Source organism: Ostrea edulis, chromosome 9, assembly GCF_947568905.1.
Source record: "Ostrea edulis chromosome 9, xbOstEdul1.1, whole genome shotgun sequence".
NCBI classification, from domain to species: domain Eukaryota; kingdom Metazoa; phylum Mollusca; class Bivalvia; order Ostreida; family Ostreidae; genus Ostrea; species Ostrea edulis.
This window is the reverse complement of record NC_079172.1, coordinates 5,706,336-5,725,839: the sequence shown is the minus strand read 5'-3', so window position 1 is coordinate 5,725,839 and position 19,504 is coordinate 5,706,336. Positions and strand designations below refer to the sequence as shown.

At 33.7% G+C, this 19,504-nt stretch overlaps 1 protein-coding gene across 6 annotated transcripts in view; it reads left to right on the top strand.

Annotated features, from left to right (window-relative positions):
• The window catches only part of LOC125659461 (protein mono-ADP-ribosyltransferase PARP14-like), a 51,643-nt gene extending 33,349 nt beyond the window's left edge, over nucleotides 1-18,294 (top strand). For 3 of the 6 annotated variants that reach the window (XM_048891135.2, XM_048891133.2, XM_048891134.2), the window contains 5 exons: nucleotides 701-1,088; nucleotides 5,160-5,311; nucleotides 10,021-10,083; nucleotides 11,285-11,456; nucleotides 15,873-18,294. In XM_048891135.2, coding sequence (XP_048747092.2) covers nucleotides 701-1,088; nucleotides 5,160-5,311; nucleotides 10,021-10,083; nucleotides 11,285-11,456; nucleotides 15,873-16,153 — 1,056 coding nt within the window. In that variant the 3' untranslated portion in view covers nucleotides 16,154-18,294. The remainder of the gene's footprint in view (nucleotides 1-700; nucleotides 1,089-5,159; nucleotides 5,312-10,020; nucleotides 10,084-11,284; nucleotides 11,457-15,872) is intronic. The other 3 variants (XM_056148338.1, XM_056148337.1, XM_048891136.2) reach the window with 1 other exon arrangement.
• The last annotated feature ends 1,210 nt before the right edge of the window (nucleotides 18,295-19,504 follow it).

Sequence of the window (19,504 nt, the reverse complement as noted above, 5' to 3'; positions counted from 1 at the left end):
GAGCAATTATAATTAGTCAGTTGATGTCCAATATTACCGCTTGCTGAATTCATAACACACACGTGTTTCCCCTACTTAAAGCTCTATGTGCCATATTATACAGATTTTGTTCGATGTTGAAAACCGGATCAAAATTTTGTCAGTATGATGAACTATGAAAAATAATATGATTTGACAATTTCGTCAAATTATATGTATGTGGGTATTAAAAGAGTACTGGTCTACTCTATGGAAGGAGAAAATGTGATAATTTTCTAATGCATATTTATAAAGGAATGAAGTTTATGGTGCATGTGCGCAAATGTATGAGAAAAATATTATCAGAAACTCATAGGAGTAGAGGGTTTCATTTACTGTATGTAGTCGTTCTGAGTGGCGATTTCATGTTAAGGTATTCCATGCATAATGAAAGGATAATGAACAATTTTGAAGGATTTAGATCAACATAAAAGTTTATTTGAGGAATGATTTTAATTCTGGGGTAAGTTATATGAGTATAACCTGGTTTGGGTCAGTTTACGCTTTATAATCCGCGAAGCCATTCCTAGAGATAGTGAGTGAAAAACAATGGAATATGTTTTATGCGACCCAAATTACACTTTGAGAGATCAAGAGTATATTTGCTTCGTTATATAGAGAAAAAATCTTTAGATTTAAGGTGCATGCAGAACTTCTGAAAGAATATCTGGTTTATTTTCAGATAGAAGAAATTAAAAGAATAACAAAAGGCACAGAAATAACTGTCAATGGAAATAAAAACATTGTGATTGAGGGTCCAAAAACAGAAGTGAATGATGCAGCCGTGGCAATTTATCAATATCTTCAAAAAATGAAGGACAGAGAGAGTGCCCAGACTATCCAAAAATATGTCAAATGGCAGTATGAAGTCTCGGCAGATAAATGGATGGCATTCCGAGATGAGGTCAACTACCAGCTGGAGACAGCATACCAGAGGAAGGACAGAAACTGTACTATAAAGGACAGGACGGGAACGGAATACATTATTGACTTCAAAAACATGGAGGAATATGAAAAAAATAAAACGAGCAAAAAGTACAAAGTTCAAAGACTAGATAGAGGAGAGAGAGGTAACTATTATAATACAACTGTTTCGTACATGCTTCACGACCAACTCTGCCTTCTTCCAGAGAAAATTAGTTTACAATGTGAAAGTTAAATCTTTTGTCTGCCAATATTACAAGAAGTGAAAGATGTAATTTCACTTTAATTTCAATAATTGTCAAGGTATCCTCATCCTCATTTGACATGACACTAAACTTGAAATTTACATGTACAGAGTGTTTGCATGTGCTTACCTTGTACATGTACCTGTATATTACACTACAAATGACTGTACAAAATTGTGTACCACATGCACTAAAACAAATAATGAAGCACTAATGTAAGTGAAAATTAAATTTATTAGTAACTAACATAATTATTTACATTTCAGTCACAGTGATTTTTGAAGACCCATTTTAGGTCTGAATATTGGCCTTCCAAAACCTACCAATTTTTTCCCAATTTAACTTGCACTTTTCCCAATAATAAAAACTGGTGAAAAAACATATTTGTTAAAAAATAAGTTCAATGTGAATAGTTTATGTACGACATGACAAAGATGCATCAATTCTAGATGATTTAGAAAGGATTGTTGAAAATTTTAAGAGCTTAAAGAAAAGAAAGTTAAATATATATATGTAAGATATAAAGAGAATGACATCAATTTGTGTTTGATTTCTTGTTTGATATGATATATTTACAATAATGACTAGGTTTTCCCAATTTGATCAAAATAATTATAAGTTTTCCCAATTTGAAAGCCACAGGACCATTTTGAAAAATGTTGAAAAATCACTGATACATTTCATCACACTTTTACTTCCTGTAGAAGTTGGTGATATCTTCATCTGTCGGGATTCACAGGTTTAGCGGTCTGTCAAAACAGTCTTTGATGCACATGAAATTATAGTCCAAAGTAGATCCGAGAATTTCCTGTTTCTTATGTTGGTTGACAACATTAGTTGACATACATTTTTCTTTACAATAAATAGAAATTTACATAAAGTTTTAAGCAGTGCAAGATTTGTTGATGTAAATAGTTTGTTAAATTTTCAGGAAATTAAGATATTCTGGCAATTGATATATTATGTTGTGTGTACACTGAGTCTGAAAAATGTAATGATCATGTCCATTTCCTTCTTTGTTTTGCATTGATTACATAAATTAACAGAAACATTGACTTCTAGGAGTATTATTCCATCTTCCATACTCAATATGTAGCTTAAAATTATTACATCTAAATTTACATAAAATTAGTTGTGTATTTTCGAGGTAAAATGGTGAGGTAATTTTCAAATATCAGAGAATCTTTGAAAAGTCTGAGATGTAATTTAAACATTTTGGAGAAAGATAAATATTGCTACTCCACTCCTGAATAAATTGGTCTATTTAAAATATTCTTTTAACTTCCTATATCACCCAAAATGGATTATGTAGAAGTTCTGTTGTCCACAAATATGAGAGTCCACACTCATCTAATATATTTTTGGTAAATTTGATGTCTTTTTTATAAACTAAGTATTATATACAGTTTTCAGTACTCTTGTTTATAGACATAAGCTTTTGATGGGTGTATTATGTACAGTTTTCAGTACTCTTGTTTATAGACATAAGCTTGTGATGGGTGTATTATATACAGTTTTCAGTACTATTGTTTATAGACATAAGCTTTTGATGGGTGTATTATGTACAGTTTTCAGTACTCTTGTTTATAGACATAAGCTTTTGATGGGTGTATTATATACAGTTTTCAGTACTATTGTTTATAGACATAAGCTTGTGATGGGTATATTATGTACAGTTTTCAGTACTCTTGTTTATAGACATAAGCTTTTGATGGGTATATTATATACAGTTTTCAGTACTCTTGTTTATAGACATAAGCTTGTGATGGGTGTATTATATACAGTTTTCAGTACTCTTGTATTTAGACATAAGCTTTTGATGGGTGTATTATGTACAGTTTTCAGTACTCTTGTTTTTAGACATAAGCTTGTGATGGGTGTATTATATACAGTTTTCAGTACTCTTGTTTATAGACATAAGCTTGTGATGGGTGTATTATATACAGTTTTCAGTACTCTTGTTTATAGACATAAGCTTTTGATGGGTGTATTATGTACAGTTTTCAGTAGCCTTGTTTATAGACATAAGCTTGTGATGGTTGTATTATATACAGTTTTCAGTACTCTTGTTTTTAGACATAAGCTTGTGATGGGTGTATTATGTACAGTTTTCAGTACTCTTGTTTATAGACATAAGCTTTTGATGGGTGTATTATATACAGTTTTCAGTACTGTTGTTTTTAGACATAAGCTTTTGATGGGTGTATTATGTACAGTTTTCAGTACTCTTGTTTATAGACATAAGCTTTTGATGGGTATATTATGTACAGTTTTCAGTACTCTTGTTTATAGACATAAGCTTGTGATGGGTGTATTATATACAGTTTTCAGTACTATTGTTTATAGACATAAGCTTGTGATGGGTGTATTATGTACAGTTTTCAGTACTCTTGTTTATAGACATAAGCTTTTGATGGGTGTATTATATACAGTTTTCAGTACTCTTGTTTATAGACATAAGCTTGTGATGGGTGTATTATCTACAGTTTTCAGTACTCTTGTTTTTAGACATAAGCTTGTGATGGGTGTATTATGTACAGTTTTCAGTACTCTTGTTTATAGACATAAGCTTTTGATGGGTGTATTATATACAGTTTTCAGTACTCTTGTTTATAGACATAAGCTTGTGATGGGTGTATTATGTACAGTTTTCAGTAGCCTTGTTTATAGACATAAGCTTTTGATGGGTGTATTATATACAGTTTTCAGTACTATTGTTTATAGACATAAGCTTGTGATGGGTGTATTATGTACAGTTTTCAGTACTCTTGTTTATAGACATAAGCTTTTGATGGGTGTATTATGTACAGTTTTCAGTACTCTTGTTTTTAGACATAAGCTTGTGATGGGTGTATTATGTACAGTTTTCAGTACTCTTGTTTTTAGACATAAGCTTTTGATGGGTGTATTATGTACAGTTTTCAGTACTCTTGTTTTTAGACATAAGCTTGTGATGGGTGTATTATGTACAGTTTTCAGTACTCTTGTTTTTAGACATAAGCTTGTGATGGGTGTATTATATACAGTTTTCAGTACTCTTGTTTATAGACATAAGCTTTTGATGGGTGTATTATGTACAGTTTTCAGTACTCTTGTTTATAGACATAAGCTTGTGATGGGTGTATTATGTACAGTTTTCAGTACTCTTGTTTTTAGACATAAGCTTTTGATGGGTGTATTATGTACAGTTTTCAGTACTGTTGTTTATAGACATAAGCTTGTGATGGGTGTATTATATACAGTTTTCAGTACTGTTGTTTTTAGACATAAGCTTTTGATGGGTGTATTATGTACAGTTTTCAGTACTCTTGTTTCTGTTGTCTGTTGGGTATGAATTGAAAATTCTGTCAGTCAGCAAAGCGGACAAACAAATGAGAAATACAAGAAAAGATATGCACTTATGCATACACTCTTGGCACACTGATTTTGACTACAGATAACTCCGTTTACCTGATCAAAATATAGAACTCACAGTGGATTTGACTGGTTGACAGGGGCACTTACTTCTCCAAGGCACCTGACCCCACCTCTGGTACAGTGTATGCAGGGGTCCATGTCTGCCCAACTCTCTTATTTTTGTATACCTTATAGGAGTTATGGGATTGATCACTGTTCGTTATCTTCACCTTTTGCAAAATTATTTCTGTTCAAATATCTTGAGTGTGGCTTGTATTTTGAATTAAAACACAATCTTGTGTCAGAATGTTAGATTATTCATACAGAAACAACCAATTTCACCACATTCCAACAAAGTACACACTACTGAATGTCAGAGGAGGATGAAAAGAGTAAATTTGATTTTTAGGAAAGTATAGAATTGCTTGTTTTTAGAATTTTGGATTTGAAAAGCTGTTTACAAACAAGAAAAGAATTTTACTCTTGCCTTATATAGTTCCAAAAATTATCCTTTGTACAGTGTACTTTTATGTGGATGTTAAATGTTATATTCACATGTTAATATATATATTCTAGGAATGTCTTCTGTTGGGGTGCCAGCTAAATGGACTCCTATGAAAAGTAAACAGACCATGGTGGAAATTTCCTTGAAACCTGATGGCAGCGAATACAAGCAGGTTCTTGCAAAGTTCCAGGCCTCCAGCCAGGGCTCAGTCAGTGTGGCAGAGGTAAAAAAAAACAAGATGCTAATGTCGATGTTTTAAAAACTTGCCATGGGGCATTTGTTCCTTCCAGGAAGTGGAGAAGGGGGGGGGGGGGGGGGGGGGGGTTAGTTACCAAACTGTGTAAGATCTTTTGGGTACTATAGTTATAAAAATTTTCCTTTTCAGAACTATTGAACCAGAAAAGCCAAAAGTTACATAAAAATCAGATTCTTGTGTAAATTCAGATTTATATATATACTTAACCATGACCCTGTGGGTATAGGATGAGGACAGAATAGGATGTAATTTTCTGATATAACTTTTGGTACATGAATTACATTATGTATCAGTCCGTGTTGTACATGTATTTCATTCAGGTTTTATATGGGGCATTCATCTCTATCCATGTTACGGATCAGGGGCTTGCTCCTGTTTAAAAAACTATTGTAAACAATACTATATAGTTAAAATATAGTCTTGTTTACAACATTTTTTTTTAAACAGGAGCAAACCCCTGTAGTGACAGTGAGTGTAAATCATCAAGGATGATGCTCCCTGTGTGGTCATGGTAGCTATAGACCTAAGACATACAGTCCCGGAAACATTCTTTTTCCCCACTTGGACGGTGAGCGAACGGTGAACGCACGCAGATTGAACGGTGAACACACACAGAGCAAATGGTGACTGCATGCAGAGCATATGTTAAACGCATGCAGAGCAAATGGTGAACGCCGTTTGGTGAATGGAGAAAGGTGTGCAAACGCAGAACGCAAACAGAGCTCAAACGCGAACGGAGCGTTATGTGAACAGTGAGCACACCGTGAATGCACGTGCATGGTGATCGCATTTTAAACTATTCATTCGGAATGTTTCAGATTTTTTCCCTTTGATTGTATTTATTTCATAATCTGGTTTAAAGAAAAAAGATATGTACATTTAATCAATGAATAAATAATAAAATATACCAGAATCGGGGAAACTGCATTTTTGTAAAAGTTCTGAATATACATGTATATTTATCACGAAATTATCTCAATTTTCACATCAATTCACGCAGCAATCATTATTCACAAACAAAAAGCAAATCATGTGTACAGAATTGCATAATTATACAGATACTTGTATACATGGAATAGTAGAGAAAAAATGCACGTTTCGAATCATATTCTATGATATTTAGAATTCTTGACCTTTTCTTGATAAATCATGAATATTGATGCATCGATCATCTAGGTATATACTATTAGATTTTGACTTAATAATATGTGGTATTTTTTAATGCACAATGTATGTGAAAAAGGAAAGACTATACACTAGGAATCAGCACTGTAGTGATGTCCAGAATTTATAGGTGTTCATGTGTGGCTTCAAACTTTACGAGCTCCATCGTTTGGGATGCATGCAATTAACAAACACCCGAAAAGGGTCACAATAGACGCATCAAACAAACAATACAGACTGTATAGGTACCCCATGTCAACACCTTTATGCTCCTAAACAGAATAAAAAACATTTCCCACTGAGATTAAATATTCTTGTTTTGTGTCATTCACTTTATCGGAACAATATTAACCTTAGGCAATAATCCCAGAATCTATGTAAGTACAAAATTTATTACTATTATTATTGATTTAGTGTGACCAAGGATTGCATTTAGATCGCTCAATACTTGTAAATCTTTGATGCACATAAAACTATACTACTGTACAGAACCACACTTAGAATTTGTGAGGCAAATATAGAAACTTATGATATGAAAAAGAACAATTTAATACCAAGATGTATGAGAGACCATTGATACAGAAGTTTCAAATTTGGCAAAAGCAGTAAATACTATAATTTTATTCACTGTGTCTTTCATAGATATAGATGTAAAGTCCCAGTAAAATCATTTTCAAATGACATTTAGGCATGAACATTAAAGTGTACATTGTATTGTTTGCTTTTCAATTTCAAAAGGGGGGGGGGGGGTTAACTTAATGTCTAAAATTATGTTAATAATAATAATTATGAAACGTGTTTTTGCCCGAATTTGATCATGCGAAATCGTGTATGTGTAGGAGGGAGGTTATTATTTTCATTTTCACCTCTCTATCAAGATCGATCCTTTCACTTTGGTATTCCGAATGACAATACAAAGACAAAAGACTGAACGCTGAACGAACGGTGAGCGCACCTTGACCGCTTTGTGAGCATACAGTGAGTACACTGTGGATGTTATATGAACGTTGAACATGAACAGTTGTTGAACAGTGCACGTAAAACTGAACAGAGAGTGCACGTTGAATGCAAAACTGTGAACGGAGAGCACACAGTGAAGGCGTGGTGAGCGAACGGAAAAATGGTCAAGTCGAACGCCATTTCAGGGACTGTATTTTAATCAGTCATGGCATATTTACATTCACATGAAGTCACGGGAAATGAGCATCATCTACCTGTTTAGGGAGCATCGTCTACCTGTTTTAGGGAGCGTCGTCTACCCGTTTTAGGGAGCGTTGATTACCCGTTTTAGGGAGCATCGTCTACCTGTTTTAGGGAGTTAGGAGTTTTGACAACAATAGAAGCTGATAATGATTGGCATTCTTAGATCAAGACACAACGAGAGATACACTACCTATGTTTTGACAATGTTTACATGTCTACTTTCGCTTTTGTCCATTAATTAGCTTGATCAACTTAATGATTCAAGTTATTCTAATCTAGAAGACCATAATTATATTGATATGTTAAAATCAGAAATTAGGATTAGGGTCACTTTCCTACTGGTACTTTAGCATAGCATTCATTATTTTCATATCACATACAACAATGACATTGGTCACATTGATGTTGAATCTTTTCTCCATCTTTATCCTCAATGTACAAAGTACTAAGTTTATAATGTCTATGTTCCTGCTTATGCTTTATTTTCCATCCCATGCAGTACATTAAGGGATGGGGTGTAATTTGATGTACTTTAAATTTGGGTAGCTGGGGAGACATTTGTTTCGAACAAAAACAAATTATATTTTCAATTGCTACTTATTTTTTAAAAGTCAAGAAAACTTTGATTTTGAATACATGTAAATGAAAATCAATAAGTTTCAATGTCATACATGTAGCTAGTGTAAAAAATAATTAAATTGTGATATCAATATTTGATTGTCCAATTCAACAAATACTCCAATGTTGTGTGATTAGAGGTGTCCCACTTTTCCCTGCTTATTCTAGTGACTGACACCAATCTTTATACACATGATAACTGTATATAAAAATTAGCATCCCACCAAACCTGGAGTTCACTTATATTGAATAGACCACATCTACATCTTGGGTAATCCCATGGTAAAAAAAAATTGGGTCCTTAATTTGACAAGGTATGATGATAAATTGTGCCTTGGTCAATTTATAATTTTCTTAACCATCATGCATTGCATGTCTTCCTGTATGTATGTGTGTATATCTGTCTATTGATTGTTTGTTTGTTTGTAATTAATGTTTGGCCACTCTCGCAGTATGAAGTAAGGGGTTTTAATATCCATTATAGCTTACACATTTTGATAAATAACTCTTTACCTTAGCTCTTGTAAAAAAAAAAAGTACAACTTTATTGTTGTGCTAATTGAATTTTAAGCTCTCAACGACTGGGAGGGGACATGCCCCCCTCCTCTATGGAGCACCATAAACTCATATAATATATTGAAGATATCATTCATTTTACATTTGATGCATGCAAAAATTCAATTAAAGATCAATTAATTAATTACCTCTTCAATTCAGAATTATTGCGTGCATTAATTGAATTGATGATAGCATTATCTGCTGAATTGATGATACATGTAACTATAAACATTAAATTGTTGCTCTCTTCAAATGAATTGATGATAGCACCAATTGAATTGAGGAGTGCAATTCAACTGAAGAGAGCATTAATTCAATCAATGCGCATATCGATTCAAATAATGCTCACAATAATTGAATTATTACTGTCGTCAGTTGAATTGTAGCACGCAAGAATTCATTGGCAATTAATGTGCACAATAATTGAATTATTGCACTCTTTAATTGAGTTAGTGATATTATCATTAATTCAATCGATGCTTGCAATAATTCTTTTAGAGAGAGCAGCTATATATACACTGTAAGATTAGAGATATCTTTCAATTCAACATATCCAATTAATGATATTGCTCTCGAGATCAAAAAATAAATTGATGTGAGCAACAAATGAATTATTGCTCTCATCAATCGAATTGATGCGTGCATCAATTCAATTGATGAGAACAATATTTGAATTGATGTGCACATCAATTCATTTGATGAGAGCAATAATTCGTTTGATGCGCACATTAATTAAATTGATCATATCTTAAAATATTTTAAATCATTTGAGATTAAGTTAATTTGGCATTTCAACCCCCCCCCCCCCCCCCATTAATCCACCATTGCTGTTGGATAAGGGTATATCCTCAGAATTTGTGAAAATGAAGTCCCCATGAAATCTCGGTATTAAAATACATAAAATCAAAAGCCTTCACAGCGTACTATTATAATATTTCTATTTGCTGCTTGGGAATAAAATGGTACTGTAACATCAAAATGATGGTCTGTTATAATCCCTGTGTGTGTGTGTATATTATGAAATACGTATAGCAAATGAAGAAAGTGATCAAGCAGAAGATGTGCAAGAACTTGATTCATTTTACTTTATACATTCATGTTGTGTATATCTATATATATCTATTACGAAATAGAAACTGAGCAGGAAGCTACAGACCGGCTTGTCTGCTACGTATGAGATGTCCAGCATAGTAGAGGTTGGATTTGATTCAGTCTAGGAATGAACAAACTGCATGCACAATGACAGAGTCGTCCTACTTTAATGCGATACTGATACAACGCTGTCTACAGTTGGCATGACTGCCTGTGGAATTATGCTGTTCTTCTGATGATTCTATCAAATCAATAATTATTCCATTTTTTGATCTTCCATGATGATAACTATATTAATATAGATCTATAAAAAATATTTCTGCTGATTTAAAATGGGGATTATGAATCTAAATATTTGCAATTTTAAAAATAATAAAGATCTTATAGTTGAAACAAATTGAGCAGACCTTGTGCTGTTACAGCCATTAGACTAGGTTAGACTTATAATGTTGACTATCAACCTGCTTTTTTTCTTGCTGCTCTCAGTATGTATATTGTAATTCTTAAAGCCTTTTTTGAAACAGTCTTTTTAGCTTGTCTGTAAATTCCAACTTTCATTCATAACATCTACCATCTTTATTACTTTTATTCTCAACATCAATTTGAAACTTTCAAGGCTTTTGCAAGAAGATCGATGATATATTGATGAGGCAAGCAACACATACAAAACATTTATAAATAAAATGAATGTTATTCATGACAACAAATCTTTGTGAGAAAGGGGTACACACATTTTGTGAATATGCACAAATAAAGGCTGGCTTGGATATCTGAAAGGAAAACCTCTCTTAAGTTTGAGTTTTCTTTTATTTAAGCAGTCAAAATTTGAGCAAAATCTCGGTCCAAGTTTTAACTTTAAACGATTTATTTTTCGAAAAATCTAGGCCTGGTTTAGAGTACTTTGATTCTATAGTATTAACAGAACTTCTGCACTTTTGACATGATACGGATATTTTGGTAAGATTTCTCTCCGGGCATAAATCAGCCATGTTATTTGAGTCATGGTTATAACCAGAAGCATACTTGTAACTGTTAGTGAGATTGGTTTTACACGGTTCACATATTTCCATGATCTTTCCCTGCCAGAATTAACAAGATCATACGATTTATATTTCATTACATGTTTGAACAAATTATTCATTGGAACCTCATTTTTTCATCAAGACAGTTGTGCATTTGAACAGAATTAGACTTCTCACAAATGAGGAGTTATATGCAGAAAACAGTTGAGATTTCTATGTTGTTGGTGCAGTCTGAAGATCATTAGAATATGTACACTGTATAAATCATTAATATATCATTCAGATAAGAAGAGTACAGAACCCATTTTTGTATCAACAATATGCTGCCAAGAGAAAAGAAATCCAAGTGAAGAATGGGAAAGACCCCCAGCAGTGGTTATGGCATGGAACATACGGTGACACTGTGGACAAGGTCATCAACAATGGATTTAACAGGAGTTACTGTGGAAGACATGGTATGGTGACTATTTACCCTAATGCAGTAAAACATGATTATATATAGTGAGCTTCCAGGGCCAGCGAAACATGAATCGTTTTAGCCAAACTTCGTTATCCAATAAATTTTTTGTTATTTTCTTTCATAGGGGAATAAATATTACTTCACAATAATACCACCTTCACACTCACGGATTTTTCTTACGAGTCCTTACAGATCTCTGACTTGTAGTCAATCGCAAGCATTCGTAAATCACTCGTCGGGTATCCGTTAATAACTCGTCACAACTCGCACACACTCGTAAGGATCTGTGAAACTAGGGGCAAATTTTTTGACATGTCAAAAAAAAATTCACAATTGTCCACGGATTTCATTTTTCATAAATAACCCGTAAATAACTTGTAACAATCAGTAAGTATCGTAAACTGGTCGTAAGAATCCGTAAAACATTTGTAAAAAGTTTTTTTTTACGAATCTTTGTGGTTAGTTTACGATATGTTATGGATAGTTTACGAGTTGTTTACGGATTATTACGAATGCCTAAGTGATATTTACGATTTCATTCACGTCAGGTTATAATTGCTTTACGGATTGTTCAGAGTCATTACGAGCACTTTACGTATAGACACGATTACTTTACGAGTACTACTTAAACTTTATGATTAAGGAAAAGTATAAAAGACGCAAAATCTAACAGTTTCTTTCAGTTGTTATCAAGACATCAAAGAAGTTACACATCTTGCATACAATATACATTATGTACATACATGCTGTTACAAGTAATGTCAGTTGTCAAATGATGATACAAAGCCAATTGCGAACACTTTTATGTCAAAAACGTAAACAATCGTAACTATAACTCCTAACTATTCTTAACAGCAGGTTATCAACACGTTAACAGGTCGTGATTTACACGTAAAAGCTAAGCTAATTCTTAAAATTCTGTAATATGCTGATAACAATCCCTAAAAAGCTCGTAAAATGTCGTAAATTGCTCGTATTTGTCCGTGTTCACTCGGAACAAATCGTAAATGTTTGCCGTAAATGCATCGCAAGAACTCGGAATAAACTGTAAATGGCCAGTAAATGCTCTTAAAACGTTCTTAAATAGATCTTTAAAGTTTCTAAATCGTAACAATCCGTGTACTTTTACGGATTTGTGGAATACGTAAGGATCCATAAGAAAAATCCGTGAGTGTGAAGGTACCATAAGTGTGAATTCTTTTTTTAAGAGTGCTCGCTATAAACATGATTTACTGTATATCAATGTGTACATTGCTTAATCTTTAGAGTCGTACTGGTGAAATGCAATCTGTCCATTCATCCTTCAGTTGGTCTCCCCGTACAGTCTGAGGTTTGCTTTGTAGAGCTTCATGATTAACAACTTCAGATCAAATTTGTTTTGATGCCTCCATAATCAGAGATTGGGTGCATATACATGTAGTTTTTGGTCTGTCTGTCTGTTTGTCTTTTAGTCTGTTTAGCTATTGTCTGTAAAAACTTTAAGCATGCCCATAACTTTTGAATGGATGGTGATTATAGGGGTTTCATATTTCACATGAAAGACGAAGATAACGAGCAGTGATTAATCTCATAACTCCTATAAAGGTGAAGATAACGAGCAGTGATCAATCTCTTAACTCCTATAAAGGTGAAGATAACGAACAGTGATCAATCTCATAACTCCTATAAAGGTGAAGATAACGAGCAGTGATCAATATCATAACTCCTATAAAGGTGAAGATAACGAACAGTGATCAACCTCATAACTCCTATAAAGGTGAAGATAACGAACAGTGATCAACCTCATAACTCTTATAAAGGTGAAGATAACGAACAGTGATCAATCTCATAACTCCTATAAAGGTGAAGATAACGAACAGTGATCAATCTCATAACTCCTATAAAGGTGAAGATAACGAGCAGTGATCAATCTCATAACTCCTATAAGCAATACAAAATAGATAGTTGGGCAAACATGGACCCCTGGATCAGGTGCCTACGAGGAGTAAGCATTCCCTGTCTACCGGTCACACCCGCTGTGAGCCCTATATCTTGATCAGGTAAATGAAGTCATCCGCAGCTAAAACCAGTGCGCCAAGAACGGCCTAACAATCGGTATGTGTATTTCTTGTGACAATTACCAAAATTTTGATCTCATGACCTTGACGTGGGAATTTCAGCTACATTTACCTTTGATAATTCTAACCCAGGCCATAACTTTTGAATGATTAGTGATATAATTTTCATACCTCACATGTGTATCCCATGTGACAAGACCTTTCTTTGGGTATATTATAATAATTACTTAGCTGTCAGATAGGGGCATCAGTGTTTCACAAACATATCTTGTTTGATAATATATAATACATGTACCTCCCCAAGAAATCAGTCACATCTGGAAGACTAATTATAATTACACCATGGTCCCATGAAACTTTCTCTGAGGTTAATTTTGTCTGAATTTCACACAGCCTCTCGGGAATGCATGTCATCTGAATTCTTGTTTTCTGTTGTTGTTAAGATTTTGTGGTTTAAGCAAGCTAATATTTTATGGGAAAAACATGTTAATGAATTATTTTCGAACACATGAAACAAAATGTAATTGGTGTACTTAATACACCTGGTAATATTAAGTGTTTAAGCTGACTTTGATGTTGAACTTGGCAGAATTGAACCTTTTGCTCTCTCATTGCTACACCTGCCTATTATCAACACACACACTCCAGGTCCGGAGATTATAAAACTTTTTTGAGCACGTTTTCAAACTCAAACTCCGTGCTCTAAATCGTATTCAATCTCAAGAGTGAAGATTATAAAACTATAATAAAATTATTCTTGCTCTCAAATTGAGTACATGCTCAAGATTTTTTGAATATGTTTTAAAGCTTGTTCAGGGTTGTAATCAAAAGAAACATGGCTGAGTTATAGTATGAGTACATTAAAAGTTTTATAACCTCCAGGCCAGATTGTGTGGTTATGTAAAATATATATATATATAACCTGCAATATAAATAGATAGAAATTAAGACAACATAAAACCACATTTCCACTCCTGTTGCTGTCGATTATATCATATACATTGTTACTCGGAATTTGTACTTCTTATCAATATCTTAGAATCCAAAAGAACGATTTACATAGAATTTATGTTGTCTATTTCATCAGAATCGATTAGTAAATTGGCAGAAAAGTTTGTAAAATACTGAAAACAACCCAAAACCACACCAGTGATTTTCTATTTTTCTAGAGTTTGAGAACTTTATCACAGAGACATGACTATATGTCAGGGCTCGAAATTAGCGAGAAATACTCGCAAAATGCGAGTACAATTGAAAAATAGTGAGTAAAAATAGTGGACACTTGAAAATCTTAGCGAGTGGTGATTTACAAACCATGATCGTATCATATCCGTTTTATATGAGGATTAGCTATTTGCTTTTATCAAACTTGCCCTCAGAATCATACAAACGCTTACAGGAACGACGGATTTCAACAATCGTTTCTATCCAGATTTTTCTTTTATGATTTTTTAAGAAACTCGCAGTCAAACAAATGCTTTAGAGGTCGGACATCGCATTGTGATGAAAAGATAGACATGTGCCACGAGTCCTGTTCACTTATAGGTGTGATTAAATTGAATTCCAAGTATGAATTTCTTGTTATTCATTTATCAAAAAAGTCGGAGTTTATGTTTTATCAAGTCTTCCGTTGGTCATTTTTATCAGAATATCCTATCTACAATAATTTATTGTCATATTGAGGTCGGGTTGTAGTGATGACACGAGTGCACTGCTCACCGCATAGACGATTTATATAAAAAAAAGTTCATGGGACTCGTGATCGTGCTGCTTATAAACCATGAGTCCGGGATTCGCTTTGAAAAATCGCTAGTGACAACCCTGATGTGGCGTGAAATTTGAAGACTGAATCTAGACAGGTCTGCGGTAAACAGTTTGTGGATTATAGGTGCGATGGTCAAGAGACCTAAATATTGCACCATATGACTTATGTAACTTAGTGTCTTGTCCAAACGATGCCTGTTGACCCTCCAGGCTCAGTAATGATGGGGAAAATCATTGATTTAAAAAAGCATATCAAAAAAGAACACTGCTTCATTATTTTTATTTTAGCTTGTAATTTTTCATTTTAAAATAGCCTGTAGATTTTTTACCCACAGGCTAAAATTAGCCTGTGGTAGAAAACGTTAATTTCGACCCCTGATATGTACATGGTGGTGACATCACAGCCGAGTACTACATTCCAAAGTGAAGTTCGTTTTTAATGTCATAACTAATCGCATACGCAGCTGGTAAAGCAAGGACAGCTACTACTATGACAGTTGGAGTCTCTAACGTGATACTGCAATCACATGATCAGCGTCCTGAAGTCCATGGCTTACAGTGTACAATACAATTCTGTAAATGTTTTGTAGGTACCGCATATGGAGCTGGTGTGTATTTTGCTGTGAATGCGTCGTACTCTCTTGGCTACTGTCGGGCAGACTCCAATGGACACAAGCACATGTTCTCTGTCCAAGTCGCCACTGGTGATGCATGTCAGGGAAGTGGTGCCATGAATGTACTCCCACCAAAACCAGGGGCAGGAAATCATGTGACTTATGACTCTTCCTCCGATAATCCTTCAAATCCAGTGATGTATGTGATATTTCACGACAGTCAGGCATATCCCGCTTATCATATTATATTCAAATAACTGGGAATAGCCACAGAACAAAGCAATGAAAAAAAACCCCAATATACAGAGACATCTTTAACTGTTTGAATTATACACACAGGGGGCTGTTTTCCTCTAATCTATTCATTTGCCACAGCAAAGTCTCATTTACTGTATGTGGGTCATGCACAAAAAAGACTAAGAGTTTGTACATGATCAAATGAAATATTTTATTGTATAGGTTAGATATTCGAATGCTCTAATGAGATATTTTGTTGTATAGGTTAGATATTCGAATGATCTAATGACATGTTTTCTTGTATAGGTTAGATATTCGATGATTTAATGAGATGTTTTCTTGTATAGGTTAGATATTCGAATGCTCTAATGAGATATTTTCTTGTATAGGTTAGATATTCTTTATAATAGGCACAAAACATCGGTGCTGTAGATTGTTTTTATCAGAGACAACAGTAAAGATAAAGATTTAAAATATGCTTGCGTTGTGGCAGCTTTTAAATGTAGAAGAAATCAGTTTTAGAAACATTGGCTCAATAACAAGAATGAAGTATGCGTGATTCTACCAGTTGCTGCAAAGATAAAGGAATGCCGCAGTCATTATTCTATGATATACCTTCATACGTAATAACTGATTATGAGAAAATGGATACAGATCTTGCTTGTGCTTCATGTTTTGCTGATACAGCATTAAAGTCGATAACTGATAATTAAATTTTTATAATCATAAAGATTAACCAATATAAGATGCAAAACAAATTTATAAATGATTGAAGAACATTTGTCATTCCCTATAATTCAATCGTCTGCATTTCGAGATCAATGCACATGTAAACAATCATGTCAATATACAAACAAGGTAACCCTCTGTCAAGTATGTGTAGTTTTCTTGGACTGTATATTCAAAGGAGCTGATATAATCCGTTAACATCAAACTAAATACTTGAAATATTTTTCAAAATAGACCTCTACCACTCACCTTTTTCATCAGCGAAAAAAACAGCAACAAAAAAAAAAAAAAAAACCACATTCAGGCATAGTCTGCCATGACGTCACAGTGACCTAATTTGTAGTAGAACAGAAATAAATTTCTTGTTTTCGTGGATGATGCGGGATGACCTACTCAGTCTTGAAATGTTGTTTGAAATATGAAAGACTCTGCTAATGCCTTGTCATTTATTTTTCAAAGCAACATTTCTCAACCCCTGAGGTTATCCTGCAACATACACAAAAATGCGATTTTTATTTCTTAAATGATAAAAGATGCAGAAGTGCATTTATACTAATCAATTCAATATTATTACAGTTTTAATTGATTTGATGTATGTAGGAATTGTATAGCAAATCGAAATTCATCTCAAACCAGAAAATGTGACATTTTATGAATAAAACAAAGCAGTCATTGTTTTTGCTTTTAAATAAAACAATATCCAAGAACTGTTGAAAGATAAAATATATATTTAATTCAAATTTCAGTGTTTTGTGGTGCAAATCCAAAGCATTATTTGCAACCTATTTCATGCCCTTTCTTGTTCTTTGATGTCAGATATTGAGCATGTTATCGTATGTTGACTGTCATTTTTGACAAAAAAGTATTTTAAGCGCCTGGCATTGTTTGTTGAAACCCATTATATAGTTTTTGATTCAAGTTATTTTCATCTCGCCTTTTGAAAATCAGTAATTCAATTAGAAAAGTATTTATTTATTTCATAGAATGATACAAAAATGAATTATTGATATTGATTATTGAATTCCCATATTTCTAAAGAAACAAGTCTAGTTTGAACGTTTAGCTCACCTGGCCAATCACTTTACGTCCGTTATATGTCAGTCGTTGGCATCTAATATCCTCTTCTCTTGAACAGATAAATCCACAGTCACCATATTCTCACTTCAGACCTATCTAAATCCTGTGTCTTTATGGTGTTATTTTGTTAAGTGTAACTCTAGCTTCTCTGTACCTTTGCAAAAATGTGTGTATAAAATTATCCTTACCAAATAGACATAAATTGTCCAAAAAAAAACACACCAAAGACAGACTTAAGTTTCGTATTTCATTGTTAAAAATTCTGTTGTTTGGTATGACATTGTCTGTGATACAAAAAGTTTGTAAGAAATACAGTATCTACAAGTATTGTTTCAATAAACACCTACTCAGAGACCATATGTGTTTTGTTGTTGATTGTGTAATGAGAACTATTCACTTCATTAACAGTGAGTTAAACTGCTATGGTTGATATTATAACCCTACCCCCTTCTCAAATATATTTACCATGTACATGTATTAGTCTTCTTATAATAACTCTAGGTTTATATCCATTATATTTAGTGGTATCTAGGACTCTTGTTGTATCATGGGAGTATACAAACAATTAATTAATGCACGAGACAATGTGAATAATCATGGATCTGCTTCTGACTCTTGGGGAAACAGTCGGTCCACAATTTAGATTTTGAATTTTGGATAGGAATATACATAAAACAGTTTTTAAAATCTTATCAAGTCTACTAAACATGTATTTGAAAGGTGAAGATAACGAACAGTGATCAATCTCATAACATGGACACCTGGATATATTAGAGGTGGGACCAGGTGCCCAGGGGGAGTAAGTATCCCATGTTGACCGGTCACACCCGCCGTGATCCCTATATCTTGATCAGGTAAACAAAGTTATCCATAGTCAAAATCAGTGTGCCAGGAACGGTCTAACAATCGGTGTGAAACACATCTGACAGCATTTGATCTAATGACAGGCCACATTGGCAAACTAGATCGATATAACGACCATAGAATTTACGAAATGCTTACTTTAAACGAAACTATTGGAACCCCTGCACCATCAACTTGTTTGTCAGTAGCCTACTTCGATTTAAAAACTGACCATATAGTAAGCAGAACAAGCTCTTCCGCATTGGATCAGTTGAGAAATATAAACATATACAGGTGATCATGGAATATTGCTACATAAGTATGGGAATCTGACAATGAAGAAGCTGAAATTATCCCGTTTGTAATAAAGCTGAGTTGTTAGTTTGCTGCCAATATGTATCTCACTTGCAGTCCGTGTTTGCTAATACAATAAAGTTGACAAATGATAATTCAATCTTGTAATCATAAAGATAATTCAATACCGGTATATGTTGTGAAAATTATGAATGACTGAAGAATGTTTATCATTCAATATATATCAATCGTCTGCATTCCGAGATCGATACACGTAATCAAACATGGTACTGTACAGACAAGTTAATCCTTATATCCCGAGTATGTGTCATTTTCTTGGACTATGTATCCAAAGTAGTTGATGTAATCCGTTAGCATTTCCCCCCCCAAATAGATCTATCCTTTTTCGTCAGCAAAAAGCGTAAGCC